Genomic DNA, 14,719 nt, shown 5'->3' with positions numbered 1-14,719 from the left:
ACGAGTTTAGGATATACCTATGCTAGTCTGAACACGTGAAACTGAACTTTAGCATTTGTTCCAGGTGTAGAATGAAGACGAGAGGCGAGTAGCAGGCGGCATGGCGGGCATGCCAGTGCTGGGTAACAGCGTCGGAGACCTGCACCCGAGAGGTAAGCAATATTCAGCTTTAGCTGTATAATCCAGGTGTAGAATGAGGGTGAGAGGCGAGTAGCAGGCGGCACGGCGGGCATGCCAGTGCTGGGTAACAGCGTCGGAGACCTGCACCCGAGAGGTAAGCAATATTCAGCTTTAGCTGTATAATCCAGGTGTAGAATGAGGGTGAGAGGCGAGTAGCAGGCGGCATGGCGGGCATGCCAGTGTTGGGTAACAGCGTCGGAGACCTGCACCCGAGAGGTAAGCTATATTCAGCTTTAGCTGTACAATCCAGGTGTAGAATCAGGGTGAGAGGCGAGTAGCAGGCGGCGTGGCCGCGTGGCTGGCATGCCAGTGCTGGGTTACAGAACAGCGTTGTAGACCTGCACCCGAGAGATCAGTGGAAGTCCCTTTCTAACAAAAACTGTCGACTAGTGACATCCGCTTGTATTGCAAGTTACAAGCTTTTGACAAACGGGCCCCAGCATGCACCCGAGTGATGGGACTGATGAGAATAAATTATATTAATAAATTAAATTAGCGACAGGCATGATATAGGCTTTTTCTGTTTGAAAAATGCTGAACAAATTTTAATGAAATAAAAATCCTCATTTTTTACTAGTTGAATTCGGAATGGAACCCCTTAAGGTGACAGTCCATTTCCAACCGCAGCTGCACTACTGTTCATTTGACTATGGAAATTGGCAGTAACAGCGACGCGTTCAGTACCAATAGTGCAACTGCGGTCAGAAATGGAATGTCACCTTTAACCAACCCTTAGTGTAAGGCCTGAGTGGACGCTCGAGTTGGGCGTGCAGCGGGGCGGGGCGTGGGGCGTGCATGTTAAACAAATGCAAGCGTATAGGAGCGGCCTTAGTGCACGCTGCTCAAATTACTCCTGGCCCCGACGCCACGCTGCACGCCCCGCCGAACGCTCCGCTTCGAGCGTCCACTCAGGCCTTACACTTACACTTAACATTTAATCTGTAATTTGGGCTAAAACTGGCAATACTGCCTCGTTGTCTTATCACGTTTTTGATAAAAAAAAGTAATATCTATATTTTGGTAGGTACTTTCAAAGCTTTGAAATCGTAATTAGGTATCATGATTCGAAAAGCGATCCTCTTCAACTGACATCTCTCCGCTCTCTACCTTTCCTGTAAATCAAATAAAAAAACCTCTTTTAACACCATATCGTTACTTTATTACTCAGTCAAAAACCAATTGTATTTCATTAGTGATAAGATTGATATCGTAGTAACGGGGATTTGATAAGGTAGGAGGTTGCGATAGTAAGTTTTGTGCTGTAGAGGCGTGGCTGGCGAGGTCCTAAGCAAATAATGCTTGATCAAATGCCCGCATTGAGGATTTTTAGTTAATTGAACATGTAAATAAGTTTTCACCTCAGCAGCTCGAACAAGGGTACTTTGCTACTTAAAAACAGTGAGCAAAATCGCATTTTGCTCACTGAGTGAGACAAAATGAGCAAAATGCGATTTTGCTCACAGTTTTTAAGTAGCAAAGTACCCTTGTTCGAGCTGCTGAGGTGAAAAGGTTATTCTTATGATTAGGTTTTTTTATTTTATTGTATACTTGTATAAGTTTCTATTATTAATTAATTTTAATTTTAATTTATTAGTAGTTTTACTTTATTTATTTAAGTTAGTTTAGTTACTTTATGGAAATAAATCTTTAATTATAGATGTATAATTAAAAAACAAAAGGTTATTGGAGTCCATCGTATTTAAGTATTATTACCGTCTCCAAGTCCATGTGTGAATTTTTGTCCTTCTTGTTCCAGATACCAGTAACAGGTCATCCAGCAGTGGGTCTCGACGGGGCTCGTCGCCTCAACAGGCTCAGGTTTGACTATCTGTACCACCCTGTCAACATCTCAGCTGCGGCGGTAGCACGGTCGCAATTTTATCGCTTGTCACCATGCCTGTCACGTTCTAACAAGTATGTAAGTGCGAAAGTGACCGGCATAGTGACAGGCGATAAAAATTCAACCATGCTGCGCCCGCTGGGCTTAGAGGGCCGTCGTTCGATCGAATATGCCAGAATCATAGAGAGACGCATAGATGAATGAAAGAACGAAGTGGTTCGCTTTAGGTAGGCCCTAAGGCCTCCCCGCATGCACGATTGGGGAACATTACTACTTGTTTGGGGAACTTACCTAGACATGCTAAATTTGAACTCAATCGGACATCGGGTTCCGTTCAAATCTATAAGATATTTTAAGACAACACGTCATTACTACACCTTATAAAACAAAGTCCCCCGCCGCGTCTGTCTGTTTGTGGGTTTGTATGTTCGCGATAAACTCAAAAACTTCTGAACGGATTTTCATGTGGTTTTCACCTATCGATAGAATGATTCTTGAGGAAGGTTTGTGTATAATTTGTTAATCCGTGCGAAGCCGGGGCGGGTCGCTACTACTAAATACGGGCATTGCGAGTTAAAAGCTTGTAAAGACATTGAAATAAAGTTATTCTGTAGGTCTTAAGGTCTGAAAATTAACTCTAATGTGATGGTATTATTGGTGTTTTTTGTTGTAATTGTAACTACCCGACGTATTGAAATGTTCGCAACCACCCGCATGTATTTACAATACACCCGGATACAACTCCTACTAAAATTCCTTGATATAGCCGAACGTTGTACTTGTTTTTTTCTACAGGAGCCGGATGGCGACGGAGACCGGGACCCGGACCTCATCAGCTCGCCTCCCCCGAGACAGTACGACCGCGACTTCCATAATGCTAAGATTCCTACCATGGTAAGCAAATGTGTAAAGGTGAAGACCTTTACGAGCATCCTGTAGTGCAGTGTACGCTGCATAACCTCAAACTACGTTACTTGGCGCAATATAAATAAATATTATAACATCAGGCTTCTATTTTTAAGGGTGACTCATGTTAGAGCGGTCCTGGTCGAAGCCTCCGACACTTCATTTTATATAGAAAACATCACAAGGTCTCGGCCTGGACCCGGACCGCTCTAGCGTGAGTTATGTTATCCTTTAGCTTGTTCTTATTCTCTATTCTTTGCCACATATTTACTAAATAGTTTATTAATAATAATAAGCTCTCCAAAGGGCCTCTACGTGTTGGATCTATATCCACACGCAAGCCTATTAAAAGACCGGGATTTATAGGCCCGTGAAATCCAAAATGGAGTTACAAATAGTAATTAATTATAGTGGAAAATATAATCTTTTGACCAGGCCACGGTCAGCGGCAGCGGGATAATCACGCACACCGCCCCGTCGTACGAGGAACAGCGAGCGAGCCCCGCTTTACTGAGCCGGGTCAGCGGCACGCCAGGGGGCAGGAGTGTTCGTGACGACGGCTACTGTTCGGCTGGAAGCACACCACGGGCTTTGGGTAAGCTTTCTTTGCTGCTTTATATCGAGTATTATTCAGCGTAGAGTCATATGTAGAGCCGTTATGGAGCAACGCGCACTGTACGAGGAGCAGCAAGCGAGCCCCGCTTTACTGAGCCGGGTCAGCGGCACGCCAGGGGGCAGGAGTGTTCGTGACGACGGCTACTGTTCGGCTGGAAGCACACCACGGGCTTTGGGTAAGCTTTCTTTGCTGCTTTATATCGAGTATTATTCAGCGTAGAGTCATATGTAGAGCCGTTATGGAGCAACGCGCACTGTACGAGGAGCAGCGAGCAAGCCCCGCTTTACTGAGCCGGGTCAGCGGCACGCCAGGGGGCAGGAGTGTTCGTGACGACGGGTACTGTTCGGCTGGAAGCACACCACGGGCTTTGGGTAAGCTTTCTTTGCTTTATACCGAGTATTATTCAGCGTAGAGTCATATGTAGAGCCGTCGTATAAGCTGCAATGACACGTACTGTGCGAGGAGCAACGCGCTAGCCCTGCACTACTAAGTCTACTCAGTGCCACACCAGGGGTAGAAGTGTACGTGATGACGGGTACTGCTCTCTTGGAAACATTACGGACCTTGGGTGAGTTATCTGGGTAGAGCTACCATGTACAGTCAAGAAGCTACGCGAGTACATATCAACAAAAAGCTTTCGATATACATACCTACATAATTCAAAGTTACAAGATGGACTAAATCCCAGACATCAGATTAACTATTATCAATCATTACTTTTACAGCCACTCAATTCTCATAAAAACGATAAAAAAAAAACAAATTCTTATTAATCCCTAATCGTAATTTATGAAAAAATCTCGAAGATTGAAAACTCCGCGAGATCCCAAGGGGGCGGTTTGACAGGTCGGCAGAAATCTAAAATCATTGATATTATACACCAATCAACGAAGGCCGGCTTCAAAAGAAATTAACCACGAAGCTTTGCATTTTTTTACACGTGTTTATCATATGAACTACTTGCAAACTGGGAATTGAACTTAGTTACGTCGAAATGGAAAAAGCTCATATCAGTACCTACCAAACTTTGAGTACTTTTTGATAGATAATTTTGCTATGCTATTGTACACTGACATTAGAATGATATCTGAATGATTCCATTTCCAGTTAGCGTGCGTCTCGCTCTCGGCAACTCATATACAAGCACGAGTGAAATGCACAATAACTGAATGACATCATTTAGATGTACGTTGAAATTGGCCTGTAAAACGGTCGAGTTTTTCACGCAAAATTATTCCTCGTGCCCTAGAGTATCGGAAAAACGGCACGGTTGAGCGAATATTCCGATTGCATCGGACGAAAACTGCCTCGTCGCAAAACGCGAAAACGTTACGTTATTGAAGAAATCAATTAGGGACTTTAGGGATACGTGGAGAGGGTAAGATTGCATTTAATTTCAGTACCATTTCGTACCTTGTCATAGGGACAATCACAGAACATATTAAAGAGGTTAGAATGGCTATCGCGCGCAGTTAGTATCGGAACCGGTGGTGTCGCCGCTCGTTCCTCTCCACATTTACTAACACTCGCGCAACGGTAGTAAAAACTTGTGTGCGTGGTGAATGGATACGCCTCCTTTAGACAGATTTGATGTCTGGCTTCTTAATTTGAAGGTTATTGTGGCGCAAAGGCATGTTTACTTTGTTTTTCGGTCAGCACGGGCGAGTAGCATGCGAGCGTTTGCTCAAAACCGGCGGCGACACGTACCCTGCTCGCATCGCCATTCTAACTTGTTCTGTGGGGACAATAGTACCAGATATGGGTCGTTCTCGCATTTCGTGCAAATCGGTGTTTTCGGAAATTTACCAAAAATGTGGTGGCGTTTTCAAATATCTGTTAATGCAAGGTTGTAACATAGGGCCTAAAGTATATGTCTCTCCAATGAACAATTCTAAAAAGATATGTATTTTCTTTATATGTACAATTAACACCCAATTTTTTCATTCATCTCTACATGTAACGCGTGAATATATAACTTTGACCTACATTTTAACCTTAAGATACTACAAATAGAAAATTCGTTGTTTGTTCAATAAATGACTTATTTAGTTATGTTTTAAATCGTATAATATTAGAAGCTAGAAATAAATACTAAAAACTATACAGCCTTATAAGTGTATGGTTCAAGTAATTTCTTCATTACCGACGCGAGAAATAGATTAGCTATATTTTGCTATATAGCGAGGGTATATAGCGCCTACCGCCGATGCAACACATTGTTCGTCAGTCAGTTGGCCGCGTGATCTCGTAGCGGACGCCCGTGTGCCGCTGTTAGCGAAAATATATACGATCTCTCGGGTCGGGAAGGAGTGTGGTTCTCGTTAGTCTTCATCGCCATCGCGTGATTTATACAGTAAGTAGCAAGTGTACATTATTATAATTATACGTAATGAAGTGTTTTAGTGTCCCCTTTCAGATGGTTTATTCTGCAAAATTAAGGTCTGATGCCAACTGATGTAGGCGACAAAAACTTCCAAAACTTCATTCATATCGGTTTCATTCACTTCTTTTCCTTCTAATTTTACTGGGAAAGGTAATGAATGACTTAAGAAGGTAATGATAATATATTCGAGGCAGTGCATTTAATGGAAAGAGGCTTAGTTATTATAAATATTACGTTGTTATAAACATTTAAAACTGTATATGATAATAGGGGAGCCCAACCGGGGAGCCTTTGTAGTCTAAGATGGTCGACCTTCACCGATATGTCTGACGGATGAAACTTACATATTATGAAAGAAAATATATTCCTGAACATAAATAAATAGGGTTGCTTAAAGAAATATGGTCAAAACTATGTTTAATTATTTTTTGAAAAAAAAAAATTTTTTTCTTTAAATTTCACCGATCTGTCTGACAAACGAAATAAGTTCCAATGGAAAGTATACAACTTGTACAATATAAATCAACTAGGTTGCCTATCTTTTTCCGGTCACTATTATGTGGTTATAGGGTTGCTTGCGAAAATCCGGTCACAAATAAGGTTTGCCAGGCTTTTAAATAAAATAAGAAGGGAAGACTTTTAGCGATAACTCATAAACGGCTTAACTTATCAAGTTCGCTTTAATTTTGTTTGAATGAGTTTATTAAGCACTATTTTTATGATTTTTTTTCATATTTTTTGGATCCATTTTTCAAAAGTTAGAAGGAATAACCGTTTTTTATTCTTTCTAAATTATTATTTCCGAATTGATTGACTTTATCAAAAAATGTTGTTTGCAAACTCCTATTTATTTTTAAAGACCTATCCGACGACACCCCACACTATAGGGTTAAAACGATAAAAAAAAATTACATAGGTACAAAACGCGAATGATTTAAATATATTTTGTCTATGCTAATTTTTGAAAATTTGAAAACTATGTTTAATGTGATATGGTGCGCAGATGATCAAACCGACTTAACAAACACTTGGGGTTAACAATCTCGACTTATAATGATGATAAGTAAATGGTGAATGTACCATCTAGCTTGAACATTATAAGTTGAGATTGTCAACTCCAAGTGTATGTCAAGTCGGTTTGATCATCTCCGCAGTGCTTAAGACACATGTTTTTAATATTGTTGATTTTAATTGGTGTTAATTTTCTTGAAATACAGTTTTTTATATAAATAATAAATAAATAAATAAATATTGGGGGACATCTTACACAGATCAACCTAGCCCCAAACTAAGCAAAGCTTGTACTATGGGTGTTAGGCGACGATATACATACGTATATAGATAAATACATACTTATATACATAGAATATGTTCGATTTCATAAGTTTGTTTCATTACCGTCCACTGATAAAATTACCATCTCGGCCGAATTCATTACCAGCGCGTAGTTCATTACCAGTAGCCTTATTAAATGAAAAGTAATAACGTTACAAAGGTGCCTTTAGCAGAAAAATGTTAATAAATGAATCCACTAATTGACGAAACTCAAAAGTTTACCATTTAAAACAAAAATTACAAATCGAGAGAATCTCACCGATTTGCACGAAATGAGAGAATGACCCATATGATCACATGATTTCTGGACGACCCCTTTGGTAATATTTTACGATTTTCTAAAATTAATAACTAGGCATCGGAGTTTTCATCGCACGGTAAGATTATAATTAGCAATGGAGTCGATTTTAATATTAAAATTAAACTCATACTCAACCTTGTAGGGACCTCGTACTATTGTCACTATGACAAGGTACGAAATGATACTGCGATTATAGTTGGTCAAACCAAATTGTTAGTAAATAATAACAACAAAAACTATACCTACTCGTCCTGTTATTTTGGGTGCTAGTACTAGTGTAAGACAAAGATAGTATGATTCTCTCTGTGTATGTTTGAAATGAGACAGTACTTCGACAAACTATAAATTCCTTGACCGTACAATCTGGAAACCAGCTTCAATGCAGTTATTAGCTTGGCAATATTGGTTTAAAAAAGTTATTCCAACAATATTACTTTAATGCTGCAGGCTCAGCATAGATTACTTCCCAACTAGACGGTGCATGTAAGACGATTCAATATATAGTGTGAAAACGAGACCGTTCATTTTAGTTGCACTCACGTTTAGATACCTACTCACATAAATTATTAACAAAAAATATATGTAGACTTAAACATGAGCTATTTTAGTACAAAATGGTGTATGCAATTAAGTGCTAACTCCAAGAATACTAAAATGAGGGTTGGTTTGACAAATTGCGGCATACACATAGTTGCACTGTTTTGTCCTAATGTACACCCTTACTTCAATATAAGTTTTTGGCACAAATTTCATTTTTGGTACAAGCTTTTATCGCTGACTGTATTTTTCTTACGACAGACAACTAATACTCATTGAGACAATTCTAAAAACCCCTAACACAATTAGGTTGCGTTGTTTCATCACACAGTTCCTATGGCCACCTCCTGTATCCATCATCATTCATCAGATCAGCTCGATGGTACCATAATATTGCATTGTCACCCGACTTACATCTGTATGCAAAATTTCAGCTCAATCGGAAACCGGGAAGTGGATCAAATTTAACTTGCAAGATTCCATTACATAGTTACATACAGGTCGACCTAATTAAAAGCATGTTAAATAAGTTTTTGGCAAAAATTTTATTTCTGGTACAAGCTTTTAGCGCTGGCTGTACTTTTCTTACGACAGACAACTAATACTCATCGAGACAATTCTGAAAACCCCTAACACAATTAGGTTGCGTTGTTTCATTACAGAGTTCCTATGGCCACCTCCTGTCTCCATCGTCAGATCAGCTCGATGGTACCATAATATTGCATTGTCACCCGACTTACATCTGTATGCAAAATTTCAGCTCAATCAGAAACCGGGAAGTGGATCAAATTTAACTTGCAAGATTCCATTACATAGTTAGTTACATACAGGTCGACCTAATAAAAGCTATAAAGACAACAATAAGTACAATCGAATTGTAAAAAAAATACTAGAGTTAGACCAAAAGAAGTCCGCAACGGTTTTGATAGCACACGCAGTGCAAGTGTTACTTTAAACGTCAAACTTCTATGAAATTATGATGTATAAATAATACTTGCACTGCGTGTGCTATCAAAACCGTTGGAGTCTTCTCTCGGTCTAACTCTATGGAGAAATTAATATCTGAATAAGTTTAATATAAACACAAGGTTTACTCGTATATACCTAGAATGACGTCGTAGTATTTGTCAATGCTTCTGTGTGGAATCTGTTTATGATAGTCAATGGGTTCGAGTTAGATAAGTAATAAAATGGGTATTGTAGCGTAAACCACTGGATAAATCCAGGGCTGAACTTCTATTTACTTGACTACAGAAAAACTAATTGTAAGAAATATTATGTTTTAGCAGTATTATTGACATAGCGGCAAAACGAACTACTAAGCTATCTAGAGCTATTTTGATGAATAAGGTTTCGAAAACGAAATTAGAAAGAAGTATGAAAATACAGCGTCACCTAAGTTGTACACCTAATCTTATACCTTCTAAGCGAGTAATTCTTGTAATATTTATTAGGGATGTACCGACTAGTCACCGACTAGTCATCCGGCCATATTTGTAGTCGGCGAATAGTCGGTGACTAGTCGGCAAAAAAGGCCGATTAGTCGGCCTATAATTAATTACAGAAAGCAGGACATAAATTAAATAAAAAAGCAATATTAATCAAATCAAATACGTATTTAGGTTACAAAATGAGCTTGTGTTCATATTAAATTAATGTATAGGTAATTATGTGGGTGTATCGTCGCAGTAGCACAGAACTTCTTTCAGTTGATATTGAAAGCACGACGACGCAAAGAGCAAAAAATATGTTTTTTTAATGCATCCGAACTTGAATAAAGCTACTACAGTTGCCATATGAATGTAATCTTTATCGGGAAGTAACGATTATGAACTTGGCCGATTAGCTGAATAGTCGGCCGACTAATCGGCCATCCAAAAGCCGATTAGTCGGCTAGTCGGCCTAAACCATAGTCGGTACATCACTATTATTTATATATTTCGGGGATCTCGGAAACGGGTTGAAATTTGCTATATGAAGGTTTTCGGGGGCGAAAAATCGATCCAGCTAATAGGTCTTATCTCTGGGAAAACACACATTAAATAAAACGATTTATACGGATGATGCTTTCAGATGCGAGAGATGTATTTTAAATTCATTATACGCGATATAATCCGTTAAAGTTGTTTTATTTCTTTTTTTTTTTGGCTTTCACGGGCCTATAATAATCCCGGTCTTTTGATAGGCTTGCGTGGGGATATAGATGCAACACTTAGAGGCCCCTTGGAGAGCTTATATGTCATGTAGAACGCTTTATTACGTATTAAATTTTTACGTATAAACATGGTATAAACTAAGTAGCGGCTTACAAGTTATATATCTGTACATAAATTACAACCGTTACAAATTTCATAAAAATATCTTATACTTTCCGAGTAAGATGGCTGTGACACACGGACAGACAGACCGATGGATGTTCCGTTGCCAATTTGGCTACTGGGCTATAACCGCGAAAATCGAAGTTCGCAAATTGCGGGCATTTTTCTCTGTCACTCTAATTACGCCTTCATTGGAGTAAAAGAGAAAGATCCCCGCAATTTGCGAAAAACGGTTTTCGCGGTAGCCCCTCTGAACCTTAAAAACACAAATTAAAAAAGTTACAATTATGTATGCAGTGACACCTAGATGAGACCCTGTCTAGTTGGACAAATAGCTTTTTCCCTTTCTTCGTAGTTATTAACCTCTCCTTGTTTATTCAATTTTACCCGACTATAGGCGTTACAAAATGGGTAATGGTTTATGGTTTTAGCACTCTTTTTATAGTCTGGAACCCGATTCAAAATGATTGTGTGGTTTTGATACGACCTTGACGGTTATCTTAGTGATTGGCGCGCATCTCACACACGACTTTCACTTCATTTCGCTTGGACCAATCAGCGTGAGCGATCTTCAAGGTCCTATTTAAATAAGATCAAACCGTAACAAATTGATAAAACTGAATCGAGATCCTTAAGGGAATATTCGCCGTCATATACATCTGAGCATCCAAGGTACTCAAAACTATCTAAACGTGCGTCAGAGTGCCTTGGCAATAAAGGCGTGTTCAGATATTTCTGAGCATCCTGGCCGCTCCGATATATCTGAAGGCGACTGTTCAAAACTTTCCCTCTAGAGGCTTTAACTTGTCAAAACATGGCTCCCACTTATCGGAAAGTATGCAACGGGCTGCATTTCTAAGCGGTGACCGTGGAAACTTGGTGTGCCAAAGACAAATGATAGTAACGACTGTCAAAATTGGGGACAAAAAATATGAATTCTAACATTTGAGACCTCTCGACAAAAATTAAAGCCTTCTCGTGAGTTAGAAACTCATCTGACACCCAATTAATATGGATTTCCGCAAAGTAATGTCTGATTTTATTAATTATTTGTCCATTCGTTTTACAGTAAAATCAAAACAATGTGCAGGCTTTTACCGTAAACACAACCTGTCTCCCAGCCATATTCGAACTTAAAGATACGTCGAATATTAGATATCGAAACGATATGGATCGGATATGTCAGTGTCCAAAGCGACGTTTTTGTTAATAGAAGCGTCACTTTTGAGACTCGTTTGACAGTGACATATCCAATCCATATCGTTTCGATATCTAATATTTGACGTACATATCTTAAAGTTCGAATATGGCTGTTCATTCTGACGCGTGGGCAGAACATTTCCTCTCCTTCGCTTAACATCATTCATGCTACATGCATAATATCGCCACACGCCTTAAGGCAATAAGTTATCTTTATTATTCTCCTGTCTGACCTGTCTCTGGTATAAGGTACAACCGGCCGCTTGAGCACGGTGTACTTGCATCAAGCTTTTTTAAGCGGTTGAGAAGTTCTGTAGAATTTAATGTGAATTCAACAAGTTTCTAAGTACCTAGTATACTTATTTGGCGTTATTCATAAACGGCTGCTAACTTAAACAGTTGATGATCGTCGTTTGTCCCTATCTGTTGTTATGCCATAGAAAGGGACAAACGACGATCATCAGCTGGATTAACTTAGCAGACGTTATAATGAATAACGCCGATTGTCATTCTGATATTTTTTTTTATAAGTATACAGTAGCCGAATCTTTAGTCCACTGCTTTCACTCTATATCTATATAGAGTACTCTATATACAGAGTCTATGACTATAGCCAAGTACACTTTAAGATTCATTCAATTCTCAATAGACCTTATAGTTATACCTATAGAACCCTATGCTTAGTTTGCGGCTAGGTGGATCTGTGCAAGATTCTTCCCAAATATAATAATAATAATTACGGTTCAGAAAGTTTCGATCTACAGTCAGCAGCAATAGTTGCTAAGCGGGCTAGGTGTTCAAAATGATCTTGACGCGACTTTATTGTTAAGAGAATAAGAGCGCGTCAAGGTAATTTTGAACACCTCGCCCGCTTAGCAACTTCTGCTGCTGACTGTACATTCCACGACTCTTCTCTTTCCGCACAGACTCTATAAATCACGATAAAATTTAAAAAAGTTCATAACGTCTCATTTCACCCAGCATACCCTCAAGTCCATTTTGTCTTATTCCCCGCATACCGGCTTCCTAATAGAGATGCCGGCAATAAAGGAATTCCGATGCGGAAAAATTCACCAATAATTCCTCACCTCTATTGGAATTCAAAAATGGAGCGCTAATGCCGTGGAGGAACGCGGTCGTTAGGGATCGAGTATTGGTCGGCTTGAAGGAGTTTTATGGTTTTTAGGGTTCCGTAGCTAACAGTTGGTTCTTATTATTATTAATTATACTTGTCTGTAGGACATTTAATACTTAGAATTTATGTTATGTCTGTGGGTACACCGAATTTTTGATATTTATGTTTAACACGTTCACGGTCCCGTGCCCCACATATGGGTCACTACAAGCCTCTATTAAAAGGCCGTAAGGTTGACAGTTAACAGTTGGGACAGTGAACGTGTTAAAAAGGTAGTCTCAAAAAAAAAGGTATACCTACCTACCTGTACAGCAGGCTGGTACAATTTTACGTACAAATCACACGACTGTCTGTTTTCCTAATAAATAACAAAATAAATAAATATCATAAGGCAATCAGGGTCCATGTGCCTATATATTACTATGTAGTCTACTCGTATGTAATATAAATATGTACATAGGATGCAAAATAAAGATCTCTATATCTATCAAAATAATATTTACTAAAATGGCTCTTTGTATTCGCAGATCACAAATCGACAAAAGGATCCGTGGTCACCCTATCATGTTACAAAAGTAAGTACCTACCTACTTAAATATTTTATTTTAACGTCCGATATTTTTTGAAGTACGGCCACGCTAAGTATTCATGCCATTGCCATGACAGCTTGTCGTGTATGGCGCGCCCTTTAAACTATTTATATTTAGATTCTAACGTTTAAAATCTGATTGATATGCTGTTGATATGTCATTCCTCTAAGCGCCAGCGACCCGCTTATGGAATGCTCCCGGTACTGAGTTCGTATGACGAGCACCAGGAATTCCCGGTTCCGGTACTGTATTAGTATAGAAAGCCAGTACAGTAAAAAAAATGTTTTTACCAATAAAGATCTGTATTCTGTACCGAGAGCACTCCTTATCCGCTAGGTTATAAGCGTTTTTCACTAAGTCTAAGGCCTGAGTGGACGCTCGAAGCGGAGCGTTCGGCGGGGCGTGCAGCGTGGCTGTGGGCTCACGTGGTGTGAGCAGGTGCACTAAGGCCGCTCCTATACGCTTGCATTTGTTTAACATGCACGCCGCACGCCCCGCCCCGCTGCACGCTCAACTCGAGCGTCCACTCAGGCCTTACACTAACATATAAGTACTGTTTTTAGTGTTATCTGCTACGCTTGTAGCGCGTAGTTCGCGCTGGCAGTAAATGTGTTAGTATGACCGAATTACATCAAGATGAGGCCGGGCTCCTCCTCTTCTGAATTAACATGTTATTAACGGTTTTATCTTATTTTGAAGTGAACTAATCACCAAAACGGTCCTCAAAGTCGTCTCAAAACCATTTCAACCCCATAACAGATTATTAAATTAGAATCTACCCCAAGTCTGGCAATGCTACGAAATCGAAGTGCTACGTCGTAGTTCGTAGCCGAGAAAAAACGGAGTTGAAAGCCAATAAATACTTTTTGATTAAAACTTTTGATTACACTTTGTATGTATATTGTAATTTGTAATATTATTCTAATAATACGCAAAAATGTATCCACAAATTTAGTGTCAATACTAACCCGATAGGGTTTCACGGCACTTTTCTGTTTGATTTAATGTAAGATTTTAAAAATAATAAATAAATAAATAAACATAGGTAATATACTCTGTTGTCAGTAGAATAAGGTGTGAATTTTTCTATGGAAGGTCAACCCTTCGCGCTTACATTTTTTAAATTTGCCGCCTTTTCTACTGACAAAGTGGGTGTGCCAGAGTACCAACTATAAAAAAAATCCATGGTTTGAAACAATTTTAATTTCTTGCAGAAGAGCCTAAAGTTCAAATAGAAGAAGAAACATACTACAACGATGCATCGAAAAGAATTAGAGCGAGTAGCATTAAACCAGGTAAGTGTATAAATATAATTATAATTAACCTTATTATTAACGTAAATTTACTATTTATTACTAACCTAACACACACAAAATTA

The 14,719-nt window shown here is 39.2% G+C and overlaps 1 protein-coding gene across 1 annotated transcript in view; it reads left to right on the top strand.

Moving 5' to 3' along the window:
• Window positions 1-207: 207 nt before the first annotated feature.
• The window catches only part of LOC134657862 (sodium-dependent noradrenaline transporter-like), a 28,687-nt gene continuing 14,175 nt past the window's right edge, over window positions 208-14,719 (top strand). Inside the window, exons 1-6 of the mRNA XM_063513442.1 lie at window positions 208-274; window positions 1,937-1,998; window positions 2,816-2,914; window positions 3,362-3,521; window positions 13,279-13,326; window positions 14,556-14,636. Coding sequence (XP_063369512.1) covers window positions 232-274; window positions 1,937-1,998; window positions 2,816-2,914; window positions 3,362-3,521; window positions 13,279-13,326; window positions 14,556-14,636 — 493 coding nt within the window. The 5' untranslated portion in view covers window positions 208-231. The remainder of the gene's footprint in view (window positions 275-1,936; window positions 1,999-2,815; window positions 2,915-3,361; window positions 3,522-13,278; window positions 13,327-14,555; window positions 14,637-14,719) is intronic.

The sequence above is a fragment of the Cydia amplana genome, chromosome 21, assembly GCF_948474715.1.
Source record: "Cydia amplana chromosome 21, ilCydAmpl1.1, whole genome shotgun sequence".
In the NCBI taxonomy this organism is placed as follows: Eukaryota; Metazoa; Arthropoda; class Insecta; order Lepidoptera; family Tortricidae; genus Cydia; species Cydia amplana.
The sequence above is the reverse complement of the archived record's forward strand: the minus strand, read 5'-3'. Positions and strand labels throughout refer to the sequence as shown.